Raw genomic sequence first — 17046 nt, forward strand, 5'->3', positions numbered from 1 at the left:
AAAAAAATGTATATATATATATATATATATATATATATATATATATATATATATATATATATATATATATATATATATATATAAACGGTTATTCCACCAAATATTGATTTCTGAACTCTTCAAACTTTATGAATATGAGCTTGAACATTAGCTCTACATTTTTACATCTTTTACCTTTTTATTTAAGACATTTCAGAGAAACTGATTTAGAATCTGGAGTGGTCTCTTAATTTTTTTCCAGAGCTGTATATATATATATATATATATATATATATATATATATATATATATATATATATATATATATATATATATATATATATATATTATGTTATGTTATGTGTGTGTGTTAAAGGAAGTAACAGTTTTGGACTGAGAAAAAAATGTATGAATCACACTTTAGTGTAACAGCTGAGTTTATTAGATAGTCATCATTTGAGGTACACTGGAGAGAAGCACAGTGAGCAGCAGGTACAGAGGAAGGCCTGAGTTTCACTACAGATCCGTTTTCTGAGGGAAGTGATACTTTCATTGGTTTCTCCTGAAAGCACCTGGCTTTTGAAGTAATCAAGCGAAAGTATAAAGATGTTGTTTAAAAGGTATTTTTTTCTCAAAAATATGAATTTTCAATAATAATCACAATCATATTTGTCCTCTATTAAAACAAATTTACACTTTGGGCACAATTTATACACATACATTATACATTAACTACTTCATTTTCAATAATTTTCGTTTAATTAATATAATATAAAAAGAAAAGGACCAAAATCATGATAAGTAATATCTTAGTCAGGTTGTTTGGGGGATCCTCACACCATTCCTTTTGTTCTGTGGTATTTACGAGCAGATTTTTGATGATGTGCAGGTTAGAGGTAAAAAAAAAAAAAAAAAAAAAAACTTCAGCATGCACCTCCTGAGGGGGTCTATTGTATTGTTGACAAATATATGTTTACTGCTGAGGATAAAGAAAACAAACAAACAAACAAAAAACATTTACCTTTTACAGTGCATGCCTGTTCAGTCAATGTGAGTAGACATTTGATCCACTATTTTTCAAAGCACTTTTTAAATAGCGTTCAGAACACTCACATACAAAAAATCCTCTCTCTCAAAACTGCACAGTGCACTGACCAATTAATACAAACAGATTCACAAACCCTGAGGCAGAACCAGGGGTGCAACCACATACTGTTTGTGGTGTATGGCAACGTAGTATCGGCGCCCCCGGGGGGAACGTTTCTAAATCATCAGCCCGGCGTAGGTGGGTGGCGGAGGGGGGGTAGGGGGGGGCTTCGGCGCATTATTTATACGTGTTTATCTCTTCCGCGCGCGGGGGGTGGTTTGCGGATTGAAGTACGAAACAAGTACTTTTTTGTACTCAAAGGTACATTCTTCATAATTGTTTCACCAGCCAAAAGGTACATTCAGTATTTTGTATCACTGCAGTAATAAACAATATATATTTTATTTGAACATTTTTTTTTGAAAGCCAGACAATTTTGCATCATGAAGTTCTTGACACATATTTATTTGATGATAATGTTTATAATCTTTATAATCTATACTGGCATAAAAAACATGGGTACAAAAAAAGGACTTTGACTGAACTTTTCTGTACCTCATTATAAGGTACAGCCCCAGCGACAAACTTTGTACTCTTTTAAGTACAAATCTGTACTTACTTTTCTTAGTGTGTACCCCCTTTTTGCACCACTGAGCACAACCAGTCAATCTCTATTTCAGCTCAGGACCAAGATCTTTAAAACTGGCACAAAGCGTGAAACGTGAAGCTTGTGTTCAGTGAGAGAAAGTGCAGCAGCGTGTTAATCCATTAAATGCTTTTACTGTGGTGTTGAACTAATGCATTTGGTCACCGTTTGTTACCACACTAAGTGAAACTCACCAAATGTCAGTTGCAAAGATAGCATTTCATGTAATTCAGAGAGGGTAAGGAGCAAATATGATTTCAAAAGAACTGTTTCTTTATTTTATTTTATTTTTAGAACCAATACATTTGTCCTGACCCTTTTGCTCATTGCCAGTAACAGCAGCTTAATTGGTTGCAACAGACCAATTGGAAGAGACGAAGCAACTGATTTTAAAATAGTTTAATTTATTTACCTTTTTTTTTTTTACTATACAAAGTAACATAGGCAGCATGGTGGTGCCCCAGTGGCCTAGGTTTGGGTGTTTATTCAGGTTTTCTGATTTTCTTTCTCCTCCAAAAAACATGCACAGTGGGTAAACTGGCTCTGCCAGCTTGTCCATAGTGTGTGTGTGTGTGTGTGTGTGTGTGTGTGTGTGATGGGTGTGTTATACTCTGCAATGGACTGGAACCCTGCAAAACAGGTATTCCTGCTATATACCCAGTGAATTTTGGTAGAATCTGGACCCACTGTGACCCTGAGCACAAAGAAGTGGATAAGACAATGGATAGATGGAATACAAATTTTACATTTGCTATGGGTTTCTTAACAAAGCAGTTGTTTCAACAACCTCTATATTTAATAGAAACTGCAAGTATAAAAATTTATGTAAGCAAAAATATCTTGAAAACGTGATTATGTATGTATCCGTTTTCTTAATAAAAAATAAAAATAACAACTGGTAGAACCACAAGGGCTTTTTAGGAATCTCCAGGAAACATTAAAGGTTTCTCAAACATTAAAGGTATCCGTCACAGTTTCAACATACTTTCACAGTCTCAGTATACTTTCACTCCTTCACTACTTTTAACTCCTTCTACTATTCAAGTTTAAATACGCTGTAACAGTTCATTTGTAATACGATCTTTCAGTCACTTTCCAGTCACTGCATTTCTTGCAAGATCTCTCACCCACATGTAAACCCACATGAGTTCAAAGGAGGGAAAAAACATACTCTTATCAGCCTGAATATTGAATATGATAGGGTATATATGCTGAGAGATAACTATGTGTCACCTGTTGTACAACAAATGCTTACAACGGAAGACAAACAGAACAAAAGACCACCACACTATACACCATCATTATACATGCATTACAGCCCTAATGCATTTCCAGAGGCAGGACGATAACCTGCATAAATAAATAATTACATTGGCTGCTTTCCCCAATTATGCAACAATATCCATTATCTACGTGAGAGGGATCATGTTGCACTTCATATTAAGATGCATTAGATATTTCTTTGGCGTGCCGTCTGACATGGAAAACTTTATTTTTTTCTCCTGAGTCTTAATTATATTGTAGTCCTCTTTAGCGGATGTCATTAATGTTTAGTCGTCTTGTCTTGGCTGGCAAATGAGGGGAGTCAGTTTCCCGTCACTTGTGTAGAAGTGAATTAGGCGATATTCCTTTCCTCCAGTGTAATACACAGATGCTGTACACAGTGTAATGCAAGAACACATTTGCAGCTCTTACTTCTCCGTGGTTAATTACTCCATACTGAGGTGGTCCCTATAGAAGCTGTTAGCTGATGAGTGTAACGGTGTCTTCTACAGGAACTCTGCAAAAACAGAAGAAAAAAAACATAGAATTGCAAGAATGCAAACTTGGTGGGTAAAGTAGGTGTACTGTATACGCTAAATTTATTTTACCCTGCATGTTTATAGGTAAAGTAAAATTATTTTTTTTAATATATTATGTTGTCAATCCTTCTGCACTAAAAAAAAGAACATATCAAAGAAATGACTAAAAGCCCAAATATATGACCACACCTGTGTTTGCTCATAATATTGTTGTTAGCAATGCTTATAAACGTTGACTTTTGTAATGTAATACATCTCTAATCTAGCATAATGAACATGATAAATATATTAAACAGTTCCGGTCAAACAACAGTCACTTTTAAATTGTACAATATTTACATTGCACCATTAAATAAAAAATAGGAAATATTTAAATCCAACTACAGTAACTAGAAGATGACCAGTAAATTGATTAATTTGCCAGGAGGAAGTAGAGGAAGAAATCCAATCAGAGAAAATGGGCCTTTAACAGAAAATGGACCTCTCCATCGCTACTCAAACTACATGTTTCACAGGGTCATTCTGGAGATTTATGCATTAACAAGGGATTCGAGCATCAGTTTAGGAAAAGGCTGCATATGATCCTATGAAAAATGATAAATATCTGCTGAAAGGCTAAATTAGGAGTAAAGACCACTTTGCAGGGCCTGCACAAATCTACTCAGTGTCCTGTTAGCTTTTTACTGGGTGTGTAAGTGGCTTTTATCTGGGATTTATACACAACATCAAATTATGGTTGGGATTTCTGGATTTCCGTGACACTTCCTGCTGATAAGGGCTACCAACTGGACAATAATAAGACAAATAAACATATCTTTATGAAGGATTGCCTGGGAAAAAAAAATCATATTCTTGTGTGTTTTATCCACGCCAAATGTCTATCTGCTGCAATGGCTTTCATGGTAGCCACAATAGCTTTAAAGCAAACTACAGACAGTAAACACATGAACTTTGCCTGTATACTGCTTTTGCACTGTGTGCTGAGTGAAGCATTTGTGGTCATTTGTTACCAGTATAGTGGCATGGAGGAAAGTTTTACATCCTGTCTGGTTGTGTACGGATATGAGAAAGTCAGAAAACAACCGAAACTTTTGTTTTATTTAGTCATTTTAAACTTTTACTCAGGAGCTAAGACTCCACTGTCAACAAGAAGAAAGAAAACTAATGGGTTTCCTAAGCAAAGCATGTTAAAGGAGAACATTAATTGGTAGTTTTATGTCAGTTAACAGATGCTGGCAGGCATTGGGCTTGGTGATTGGGGGGCATTGAGAACCATCTTGCCCACTTAGAGCAAGAGAAGGTATCCTGGGGAATCAAGCCAGCAAACTCTCAATCATATAGCCAAAAATTAGATACCACTCTGGAGTCTTCTACTACAGCCATAAATTAAGTATACAGCACATCACTAAGTGCGTTTACATGCACTTCACAGTCCAATTGCTGCATAACATTGGACTCTGTCAGCAATCAACACATTTATATGGCTTGGGTAATCAGTTAATGGAAAAACTCAGAACAACGAAGAGTTTGCATGAACAGGTCAATAATCAACAAAGAATCTTACAGAATAAGACTGACATACTGTCATAACATCAGGTGAAACCCAAACTTCACTGTGTTTAACACATCAAGCCTTCGGTTTGAGTGCCATCCGAAAGTATTTTGTTGTCAAAAGTATTTTGTCGTCGTGGGTGCTCCATTAAACACTGCTCACTTGTTTCCAGTACCATAGTCTGTTTTTACACATGCACAGACAAGGAAATCGAAGAACACATCAAATAAAAGTATACCTTAACTAAGAAAACACGTACACTAAGCTAAAATTTAGCTCTCTTAATTTGATTTCTTAATCAGATTTTTGGATCTTATGTAAGAAATCAGAGAACATTGTTTACAAAGCTACTTGAATAATCAAATAATTGCAAATTAAATTAATCTATCAGATTATAAAGTGCATGTAAACACCATTGTAACACCTCACATATCTAGAAACAATATTATCAGTAGGAAAATCCATGCTTGTTGGTCCACTCATCTTAAAAGCAAAATGTAAGGTCAACCAGCGTGGAGAGAATAAAAAAAACAAAGTAAACATAAAAGGTGAGATTTTGATAGAACGTCATGGAAATACATACAGGAAAAGCATGGGAACTAATTATATCTGATATTTGCATATATTTGAGGCAGAAAAATGACTCGAGGGGAAGGATTTGTTTTTCTCAGCATTCGCCTGCTTATCGCAATAGTTACTCATGGCCAAGGGGAAGTTTTCTTGAGTGTTTCTTTCTCTCTCTCTTTTTTTCCCAAACTAGCCCTACATTTCTCTGTAATCAGCACATAGCTGGGTGTGTCCACCTCTCTCTCCCACCACTAATTTCATTTCGTATGCCACAGTGGCCTAACCTCAGAGCTTGGGAGAAGTCTGGAGCCTGCTGGCTGATGCTTGAGTTTGTGTACTTTCTGCAGCAACACAGCGTGACCGAGGGTCCGTTCTCTCTGCTCCCACCGTCCTCCTCCCCCTCCTGTGGGGGGAAATCCTTCCCTGCCCTCAGGAACAGCTGCAGATCAGTCATGGGGAAGCCAGTCTTCTGATAGCGCTAGTACAGATTAGAAAAAAACTTACCATATACATTAAATATACAGTTGTTCCTTGAATGTGGGAAATCATCAACAATATATGCACACAGTGGTGTGACAAAGCCCCTTTACAAATTCCATTTGTTTTTGCTTTTTTGTCACACCGATATTTTTCCGATTATCAAACAAACTTTAATATCAGACAAAGATAACCTGACTAAATATTAAAAAGCTTGTTTTAAATGAGATTTTTATTTATTAAAGGAAAAAAAACTATCCAAACCAATCTAGCACTGTGTGTAAGTACAACCTCGGTGCAACAACTGCATTCAAGCTTTACCGATAACTGGAAATGAGTCTTTCACATCTCCTGTTTAAGATCATGCCACATCATCTTAATCAGACTTTGACTAGGCCACTCTAAAACCTTAAGTTTTTTTTTTTTTAAGCCATTCCGAGGTGGACTTGTTTGTGTGCTTTGGATCATTGTCCTGCTGCAGAACCCAAGTACACCTGAGCTTGAGGTCACAAACAGATGGCCGGATATTCTCCTTAAGGATTTTTTGTTAAACAGCAGAATTCCTGGTTCTATCTATTACGGCAAGTTGTCCAGGCTCTGAAGGTCCTGGACATTATTAAGATTTTTTTGACAAATGTGAGACAAATGTGAGGCTATGGGTTATTTTTGATCTGCAGTGTTTTTTGCCTCTCTCGTGGATCCCATTTTCGACCAGTCTCAGTCTTATTATGAAATCATTAACACTGACCTTAACTGAGGCAAGTGAGACGTGCAGTTCTTTAATGTTAATAATGTTGTTCTGGGTTTCTTTGTGACCTCCTGAATGAGTTGTCCATGCCCTTTTGGAATTATTTTTAACTACCGGCCACTCCTGGGAAGGTTCACCAGTGTTCCATGTTTTTTCCATTTGTAAATAAAAGCTTTCACTGTGGTCTGCTGGAATGTCAAAGCCTTAGAAATGACTATGTATCTTTTTCCAGACTGAGAGATGTCAATTACTTTGTTTTCTCACCTGTTTTTGAATTTCTTCAGATTGGGGCATAATGTGTTGCTTTTTGAGACCTCTTAGCTGCTTCATGTTGTCAGACAGGTTCTATTTTAATGATTTCTTGATTTTACAGGTCTTGCAGTAATCAGGCCTGGTTGTGGTTAGTGAAATTGAACTCCTTCCAAAAGTGTGATTTATCACAGTTAACTTATGAGTGGCAAACACTTGGTTTGCATGGATTTTTTCCTTTAAAAAAATAAAATCATCATTGGAAAAGTATTTTTTTTTATATTTACTCAGGTTGTATTTGTTTTATATTAAAGTTTGTTTGACAATCTGAAAAATGTAAGAAAAATACTTTTTCTCATATGTATCTATAAATAAGATATGTAGTTAACATAAGCAAACTTCAGACAACAAACATACCAACTTTGTCTGTACACTCTGCAGTAGATTTGCAAATTCGGGGAGCTACCTTGATGGTCTCGTAAGCGTCCGTGATGAGGGCTATGAAGAGGCTGAGCACCATGTAGATGAAGAGAGAGATAAAGGAGTAGAGGTAGACTCTGCTGAATAACCACACCAGCGTATTCTTCTGCTGGAACTCAGCAAATGTAGTGAACATGTCGTCTCCATTTACGAGAGAGAAAAGGCACTCAGCTACACGGCTAAGACCCTCAAACTGACACCATACAACAAACCAGAGCAGAGAGAGGCAGAGGAAAAATGTAACATTAGCATACTGAGTACATGCATGCATCTGTTGATCTGTATGTGCATGTGTGTACTGTATAACATAAATGAGAGACTTTAATTCACCTAAATGTATTGTGATATAAAAAACATTGAACAAATACTGACACCTTGCGGTCATAACAAGATGGTACATTTGCAGAAATATATGGTATTATTGTGGAGGTGTAATTTTGACCTCCCAGTGATTAAACTGTTTTACGATTCTTAGTAACATAATCCAAATGCATGCTATTTTTTCCTACAAATGTGATAAATAAACAAAAAAGCATGATTAAACAATACATTTTTTATTAAATTACCATCTTCATTCAGATGCGTTAACATTTAACAGTAGATCACATTTCTTGTAAATAATATTTACTTCCTGAGTAAAAACACTATCAACCTTTAAAGTTGACACTTGGCAGTGATATTTTACCTTATCATTGTAGGGCCCCAAAACAACCCATCCACAGAAAGTGTAGCCCAAGTAGATCATTCCTGCACAGCAGCAGAAACGCAGCACTTTAGGCAGGGCTGCATGCATAGTGAGAATAAGAACCTGCACCAGAAGAAAGGGCTTAAGATTACTATTAGCCCTAATAACTGACAAGTTACAAATCTACTCAGGTGAAAATTATTAATGACCAGAATAACAAAAAATTTAAGCAACAATGGCTAACTACACTTTATGCATGTCATATTTTTCTTGTGTATCACATATTACCTATGAAGGATTGCTTTTACATAAATCATACTTTAACTTCTCTTAAGAATTTTACAGTGTTACAAAGTCTTTGAGATTGAGGCTTTTAAAGGACCTCTTTTTTCTAGAACTTTAACTTTTAAAATGATCGGTAAAGTACATTATCACAATTTTAACACAATGTGTATTAAATTATACTACAAACTAAAAAAACTAATTAGATTTTTTTGAGCATTGAAAATAATATGTAAGCCTTATTGCTTAGTTTATTATTTAATATATATATATATATATAAATTATAAAATAACTAATGATAGACGTCCATATATACCCAATTTCATCTACTTACATTGTACTTCTGAAAATATCCCAAATATCTGATGACACCAACCCATACCATCAGTGTGGATGTTCCCAGAAAGATGCTACACACATCATAGCTGGTCATGCTCTGTGGAAACAAAGAGAGCAGAAAATATGTTATTAATTTAAACATGGGTCATTGCTTAACTTGGCTATAAGGAGAACCTTAGATCCTTCTTCACCTTAAAGGTAATTATTATACTAACTATTTGGCAATAAAAAAACACTTAAAAGCTCTATCTTATTTCATCATATTCAAAAAGTCCAAAGGTCCGGAATATTTAGTTTCACCACCAATAAACTATTTTGTGCTTATCTATGACCCACTTAAACAGATGGTCTACTGCACTGTCTACTTCATAAAAGTCCTACGCTTCTCAAGTATCAGTCTAGTGAACAACTGACTCACTGAAAACAATTAGATAACACTGTTTAACTGCTTTTGTATTAACTTTGTATGTAAAAGGGGTGTGGTTAATATAATTTAAAACTATGCATATTTTCACAAGCACGAAAAATCTAAAACTTTATGGAAATATACACTTTTTTAATATACACATTTGGAATGGCACTAAAACATTTTAAATAGAAAAATTAGAAAACAAACCACAAAGACTAGTGAGTCAAAATGTGCTCTAAAGAAAGTTAAGCAGAGCATTACATTGTTAAATACAACCTTAAAAGGTTCTTTAGTAAAGAAACACCTCTTGTAGATGGTTATTCAAAGAACCTTCTTAAAATAGGTCTATATATATATATGTTCCCCTTTTGCTAGAGGCAAATAACCATTTTGATTGGAGTGTAGTATTTGTGGGCTCATCTTAGGGATGACCAAACAGAACAATATGCCCATTTTGAGTCACGAGGCAGTCAGTAATATTGAATCATTTGTGGTGTTTTACAGAAGTAGCTGTATTTTGTGATTTATTACTTTTGAGTGTCAATTGTTCCTCAAAAAGGAAATGTATAAATTATAAACTTATGAAGTAAGTTTTCTTATAAAATCAAAACAAAATACAGCAGCCAATCATTAAATTTGAATTATTTGCATTATTCTTACATGTCAATTTTTTTTGGTTGTGTTTATTTATTTATTTATTTTATTTTATTTTTTTTTACAACTGAAGGTGATAGGTGAAGGTGATGTTAACATGTTAAACCAATAGCATCTATGAGTATATTCCTGCCTGAATTATTATTATTATCAGGCAAGCATGTTATTTACAACAATATCCAAACATTTTAAATAAGCTGTAGAAAAGACTAATTAAACTCAAAGTAATTAGGCAACAACGACAATGTAGAATTTTAAGTATTACATAAAGTAATAAACAAACAAAAAAAAAACAATAATTGGGCCTATTATACTGTTTTAAGATTCACAATAATGTGTTATATGTTTTTTTTTTCCCTGCTAGTTATTTTTATGTGCAACATTGTTTTTCAAACTTACCTTTGCCTGTATTTCTATCTTCAGTATTGATCCTACAATTGCCAGGATATCACTGATAATTACCAAGATGTACCAGCCATTTAGGAATTCTCTTTGGTCATCCTCGCATATCTTACGGTTGTATTTTTTTACACAAAACATGGAAAATCTCTACAAAAGAGGAAGCATCAACACATTTAGATTAAATCCACATATCCGTGCAAATATAATTGGACTATGAATCATAGCTGTAAAGGAACATGGGAAAAATAACCTTAAAACACATCATCACACAAAAAGACATAAACAGAAACATATTCTTAAAAATACTGCATATGGGCCGATAGTCTTATTAGGTCATTTACCTGAAGCAGTCGAATTGCCAGAACAATGGAACGAATGCACAGCACAGCAGAGGTGAGACACACTACAATAACCAAGCCATCAAAGACAAGGAGGTAGTGAGTATTCTTCTGAGCTAAAAAAAAAAACACACAGATTGCTGTATTCGTTATTTCTACTCATGCATTTCTAAAATGAAGGGTACACAAAAGGTTATTTTGCTATAGTGTTGTGTGAATGTAAATCACATTTAAAATTGTTAAAGAAACTTTTAAAAATCTCTTAATGTAAAAATTAAGAGATTAATTCCTTACACTCACACTTCCCTATTGTGTCACTCAAAGTGCCATTTGTAGCACAAGACTTTACCAGTTCCTTTATTTTTAAGAGTGTGCTATGGGTCACATTATCATTAGAAAATATACAAAGCACAGTATTTCACTAATTGACTGGATTATGTTTACTTTTTTGTTTATCGTTTATCTTATTGGCACCACTCAATATATTGTATTTGTGCCAATATGTTTTAAGCTAATAAATGGTCAAACCTTTTTTTTTTACATGAAGCATGAAGTGCCTTTATCGTACATACTATATTGTAATTTCTTAGGAGTAAGTTTGTGACATTTATATGCATGTATTTGTAAAATTGAAGACATTTTCAGTAGACGTTGTGGGTGGCAGACAAACAATACACAAGATCCCAAAGAAATATAGTATTTTCTTATCTTAGTCTAAGAAAAAATAAAGCAGATTTTATTATTGTTTCACTTGTTCCTGAAATCTTCCTCCTAAACCCCTTTAGGAGAAAAGAGGTCAACATCATGGGGGGCAACGAGAAAAACTTTACTACAATATATCTGATATATAGAAGAGGGTCAATATATAACTCACATTGGTCTTAAACAGGACTTGTCTAGGAGAAATCATGTGACTAAGAGAAGGTCTTATTTTTATAATTTGTTTCTTATTTTATCTTATTTTCTTACCAATTTGGAAACACAATTATTCTACCCAATAATTAAAACTCCTTCTATCATTGTAATGCCCCCAACACTAGGAGGAGTAGCAGATGCCTCCTCACATACATGTTGAGTCATCCACCGCCTCTTTTCCGGGGAAAGGGAAGAGAGAGAAAAAATAATAACAAATTATTTGAAGATAAGACAAAATAAAATAGAAACTAAGGGTGAATGTCTCAAGGCCACAGCGGGGTACAGACGGTCCCGGAACAAAATGCAGCAAGGGCAGTTGTCCTCACAGGGTTTAAATATTCAATTTCAGCTTAAATAACAAAAAATAAATAAATATGAAAAGAGTTGGGTTTGCTGGTTAGTTCACATTACATACATCGACTGTAAGCGCTGTGTGAAAGTATAAATAAATCTTAGACATTTCCTATTTGTCTCCAGTCCTTAAACATTCATGTTGATCTCCATTCATCTTATAAATTTAGCAGGTGCCAATTAAAGTACTAACAAAGGCATACTATGTGAATTTGAAATTGCCATCAGACCTCTCAAGATATTTTGATCACCTGATGTCACAACCTACATTAAAGCAAATAACAATGTAAAAAAATAATTATTCAACTATTAATGAGAGTGTCAGCAGTAGATCATCTCATACCGGTTCCTGAAATCTTCCACTTCTTGCATGCAGTACTGACAGCATCAATATCGAGGGTAATTTTCACTTTCCCACTATGGCACTGATTGTCAAACAAAATCTGGAGGAAAGACAGAAATGCAGGTATGATTTATTCTCTGATAACAGAACAAGACCCACATTATTATTCCACACTTTATTTAAAAAGAAATCTTACAGTCACAGCAAAAGTGTAGCAGTCAGGAAGCTGATGGGAGAGCACAGTTTGTAGGTTGATTCCTTTAAGTTTGAAAGTGATCTCAATATTAACCAGCCTGTGATTGACAAGAAATAATCAATAGACAGAACAATTTAATACTTACCCTATTGAAAAATAAAATTGAAAAATTACCCTAATCAATAATATTATCATTGTATTTTTTTGTCCATACCTGTGAAAGTCCAGCTCAAAAAAAGAGGAATTGACTGTTCTCCATGTTGCAGCAGACTTGGGATCCAATGTCAAGCACACTGAGGAAAAATGTTATTATTATTATTAATGTTATTATTATTAGTTAGTTAGTAGTTTTTTTTCTTTTAGACACATCATAAAATCAATATTGTATCTAATTTGTATTAATAAAAACTATTGATGAATCAGGTTTTAAATAAGACTCAGTATAACACTCATATTTAGTATAACACTCATATTTTTTTGCACTACATGACATTCTGGAACATGTCAGGCATTTTCAGCTGGAACTAGTCAAATATTGATTTTAGATAATGAAATTGTACCAAATTCACATATTATCCTCAGAAAACAACAACATTTACGTGAGGGTGAAAATGTGTGGTGAAGTAAAAATGGACTACCTGTTTCAGTTTGGGCATCTATATCGTAGGACTTGTCTGATGACTCCACTCTGCCTCGACTGTAGTACTCTTTACAGATGACTAATGGCTGTAACTTTCCATCCTCCTCAGCGTAGCTAACAGCACCCACAGACAGCTGATCTAACTGAGAATACTGCAGGACAAATACACCGCACACACTGTATTTAGTTATCATACAGTATATTTGTAAATAGATTCTATGTTACTATACTACAATATAACATGTAATTGTAAAATATAACTCTCAAAAAAGTGTCATGTATTGTTAAAAATGTTTTCCTTTAAACATTGTATAGGGTGTAAAATTATTGACCAAGTGTATTTTTATACTTACATTTGTCAGATTGGTACCAATGAAATTAAATACAAGTACTAGTGACTTAATTTCTTTGCATTTTCAAAAGAAAAAACATGTCTTTGTGATTTTAAATGCATGCTTTTCATTAAATCGCCAAAGAAATATTATCTTTAACTATATGTGCATATAATTATGCTAATTTATCCTTGTATTTGAAACAGAGAAAACAAAAACTGCAGCTTCTGCTGTTAACTAAATGTAACAAATATTACAAATATACAAAACTGACAATCATGTGTCGCAATCACAGTTGTCACCATGGTCAGTCCTATTAGTCAGTGAGTAGAAAATTAAATTATAAAACATAAATCTGAAATTATATTAACTGTTATCTAACATCAGGCAAGAAAACACACACACATACCTGATCAAAGAAATAATATATATTATCATAAACACTCTGTTTGGTGTAGACAGCCACACTGTAGTCATCTTCATCGACACCACTGTAGCTCTTCAAGAACAAATTCTTAAAAGCCATCAAGTTCTCTTCCTTGTAGGCCACCACCAGCTGATTGCTAAGGCCAAAGAGAACAAGCTTTGAAAGGAAATTGAAGAACACACATGTAAGTTTGACAGTAAAACGTTTAAACCTACAGCTACAAAGATACAAAGAAATAAAAGAGTGAATATTAGACTATTAGAATATTAGATAGTTTATCTCCATTTGGGCAAAAAAAAATCTTAGGTATCAAAGAAAAGACTTGTACTTTATGGGGATTTGAGAGAATTCAGAGAAACTAGTATTAGTCAGGTGGTCAAGTGGAAACAAACATCACCCAAGCTCCTCTCAAAGGAATTAGATAGTAATATTGGATGTAGTTTTACTGCTTCACATCTCAATCATCCAAACCTGAGGGATTTGGCACCCCTCTAGCACATGTTTAGCATTGGGCATGGCAATCTTATGTGTTTGTAATGCTGCTCCAGGGCTCCCTTTCTACTGTCAATGTGTTTCTATACTATACAAGCTGTTTGTGCATATGACCTTTTTAATGTATTGTTTTTACCATCAGTGTCATCTTACCTGAGCTGTAATCATGACAATTTTTAAAATCTGCACAGTCAGCTTCCATGGTAGCTGCCGTCGCACTCTGTATTTCTCACAGGGACTCATGAAGTAGTATTTTAGGTCCTCTCTTAGTTTTTCCTCCATCATGGGCTCAAGGTTCATGGACATGTTAATGCTACACCAGACAAACCAACCATTAATTAACAGATAAATCCTAAAAGTTTTTTTTTTTCTAGGAAAAAGTAACTCCTAAAAGGCAAATCTTCAAAAAATCTCACAGTTTGACAAAATATTACAAAATACATCCACTGCAATAACACTATCAGTGTTTGATTAATAAATACATTTCATAAATCATCATAACAACAGGCAACATCATACTTATTTTCATATGACAGCTCTATTCTGAAAATGAGGAAGGTGATACATCGTTCATCATACAAGAAAGGAAGTGTTTTAGTCAAGCCTGAGGTTTCGATTTGTCCTTTCTGTGTAAACATTTCCAACAGTGTTTCCCAGCTACGAGCACTGACAGTGTTCATACGGGAAAAGTCCAAGGTTAAAGCATGACCAATCAGAGTAATGGCAGTGCTGGATTGGCAATGGCATTTTAAAATACTGACAAACAAATAGTGGGAAAATGTGGTTCCTTGTATTTTGTTGGGAAATACAAACTGGAGTGATCTGTAAAACACCAAGCTAACCCTCAATAACCCAAGAGGAAATACATACATACAAAACCAAGATGAACAGTGTATAGTATTAAGGCTGTTAATTTGAATTACTGTTTTTATGTTAAATAAAAATAAGCGTAATTGAGAGTGTACATATTTAGATATAGAACCTACCAGAAGGCTTGCACTTCTGTCAAGAAACATGTAAGGAACTTTTAAGTGGCAGTGATTTTCATTTTTGCTTCTTTCCTTAACTGAAATATTAGATTATTGTTGCATATTGTTCAATATAAAAATGTAAGGTTAAGATGAGCTGCTATTCTTTAAAAGAGCTACATTCATTGTTATGGTTTTCACATAATTTCACAAATATAATTCACATACAAGTTTTATTGTGTTTGCATGATGTTAATTGTATTGTTCAAATTTCAGTATGGATGCACCGATATGGGAATTCTGGGTCAGTATTAATATAAATTAATATAAAAAATCATTACTAAAATTTACAAACTAAACTAGATCAACCTGGTCAGTAACATAGAAAATAGTATTAATTCTTGCATGTATTTACAATGGAGTAAAATAAATAAAATCCAGACATTTGTGACTTAGTTTCACCTAATCTACATAATAAAGAATTTGTGTAGTCTTGTACGTCACAATCTGAGCGTTTACTGCACTATAACATAATGAATCCTATTGGATACTGACCAAGCTCCTAATACGCTAAATTTAGCACATTATAGTAAAGAAAAGCACAACCATGTACTGCTAGTTTAAAGTAAAGCTTCGCTGCTTACCTGGTTAAGTCTGTGTCTCTGACCAACAACTCCATGCTTTTCCTTCTGTTTTCACAAGCTGGTCAGAGTCTGTCATTCAGCAGACAGGGCGGCCCCACCCCTGGACTTCTGGACCAATCGCAAGCTCAGACTGTTTCCAGTAAATGTGTTCTTACAGCACTGATTAAAACTTGCTTTAATTACTTCACAAAACCCTGACTATATGGTAATGACACCATACTTAAGTGAAGGAACATATTTTGTGATAAAATCCTAAAATGTAAACGATTACATTGATGAAAAAACTATTTTTTTAAATCTTTTTTTCAACTGTGAATCTAATAATATATGTATGTAACTATTTAAAACATGTACTGGTCAGACATTAGCCGAAGGTGATTGCAAAACGCATGTTACATTTAAAAAGCATGTTTAAAAGCAAGTCCACTAATTCTATAGATTTTCTTTCAAGAAAGTGTTTATTTTAAACATATGGTTGACTGCATCTTTAAATAACTGATATTTTTGACACCAAAAAATTACTCCTGTTACTTTAACTCACTCCTGTTACTGGCACTCATTCCTATTACTTTTTATGTTTTGAGCAACAGGAATTAAAGTAACATGAATCAGTTTTTAGCACAGAATTAGCAAAACTATGAAAAATAGCTAAATGGCAGCTATGCTAATAGCATAAAGACACTAAGCACATTATAGTGGTTTTCCCAAAATTTGTATTAAAAAACAATAAATAAATAAGATCTAAGAATTAATTTAGTTATATATATAATATTTTAATTACATATCTTACTTTTGCAATAAGGTCAATGTACAAGACACTATGCTTAATAATAAAATTTATTTAGTTTTTTTTGTGTGCATATTATATATGTAATTTCCTGGGGACAGAAATTGCACCCGTTTGGTAGAACGGCCTATATCGATCTAGACTAAATTTAGCTACTTTAAAGTTGCTGACACTTGTGCAAATGCACACAGAGTCTGTCTAGTCACTGAAATATTGCCAGAGAAACAGGACTGTCTAAATCAGATGAACACGAA

The 17046-nt window shown here is 34.0% G+C and overlaps 1 protein-coding gene across 1 annotated transcript; it reads right to left on the reverse strand.

The window, feature by feature from the left end:
* Positions 1-1979: 1979 nt before the first annotated feature.
* On the reverse strand, positions 1980-16091 carry mcoln2 (mucolipin TRP cation channel 2). The gene is made up of 14 exons (XM_015601265.3): positions 16006-16091; positions 14547-14706; positions 13884-14057; positions 13141-13294; positions 12717-12795; positions 12503-12599; positions 12307-12406; positions 10701-10813; positions 10357-10506; positions 8890-8991; positions 8273-8395; positions 7574-7780; positions 5918-6111; positions 1980-3492 (listed from the first exon to the last, which is right to left on the reverse strand). Exons 1-14 carry the CDS (start codon positions 16038-16040, stop codon positions 3456-3458), a joined length of 1725 nt encoding a protein of 574 aa, XP_015456751.3. The 5' UTR covers positions 16041-16091; the 3' UTR covers positions 1980-3455.
* Between the last annotated feature and the right edge of the window lie 955 nt (positions 16092-17046).

Source organism: Astyanax mexicanus, chromosome 16 (assembly GCF_023375975.1).
Source record: "Astyanax mexicanus isolate ESR-SI-001 chromosome 16, AstMex3_surface, whole genome shotgun sequence".
Taxonomy (NCBI): Eukaryota; Metazoa; Chordata; class Actinopteri; order Characiformes; family Acestrorhamphidae; genus Astyanax; species Astyanax mexicanus.

Coding starts and splice junctions, on each gene's coding strand:
- mcoln2 (XM_015601265.3), bottom strand. CDS start 16,040: ATGGAGTTGTTGGTCAGAGACACAGACTTAACCAG. Junction 10,814..12,306: donor GTGGAAGATTTCAGGAACCG/GTATGAGATGAT, acceptor TTTTTTTTTTAG/CTCAGAAGAATACTCACTAC. Junction 6,112..7,573: donor ACGCTTACGAGACCATCAAG/GTAGCTCCCCGA, acceptor AATCTGTACTAG/CGCTATCAGAAGACTGGCTT.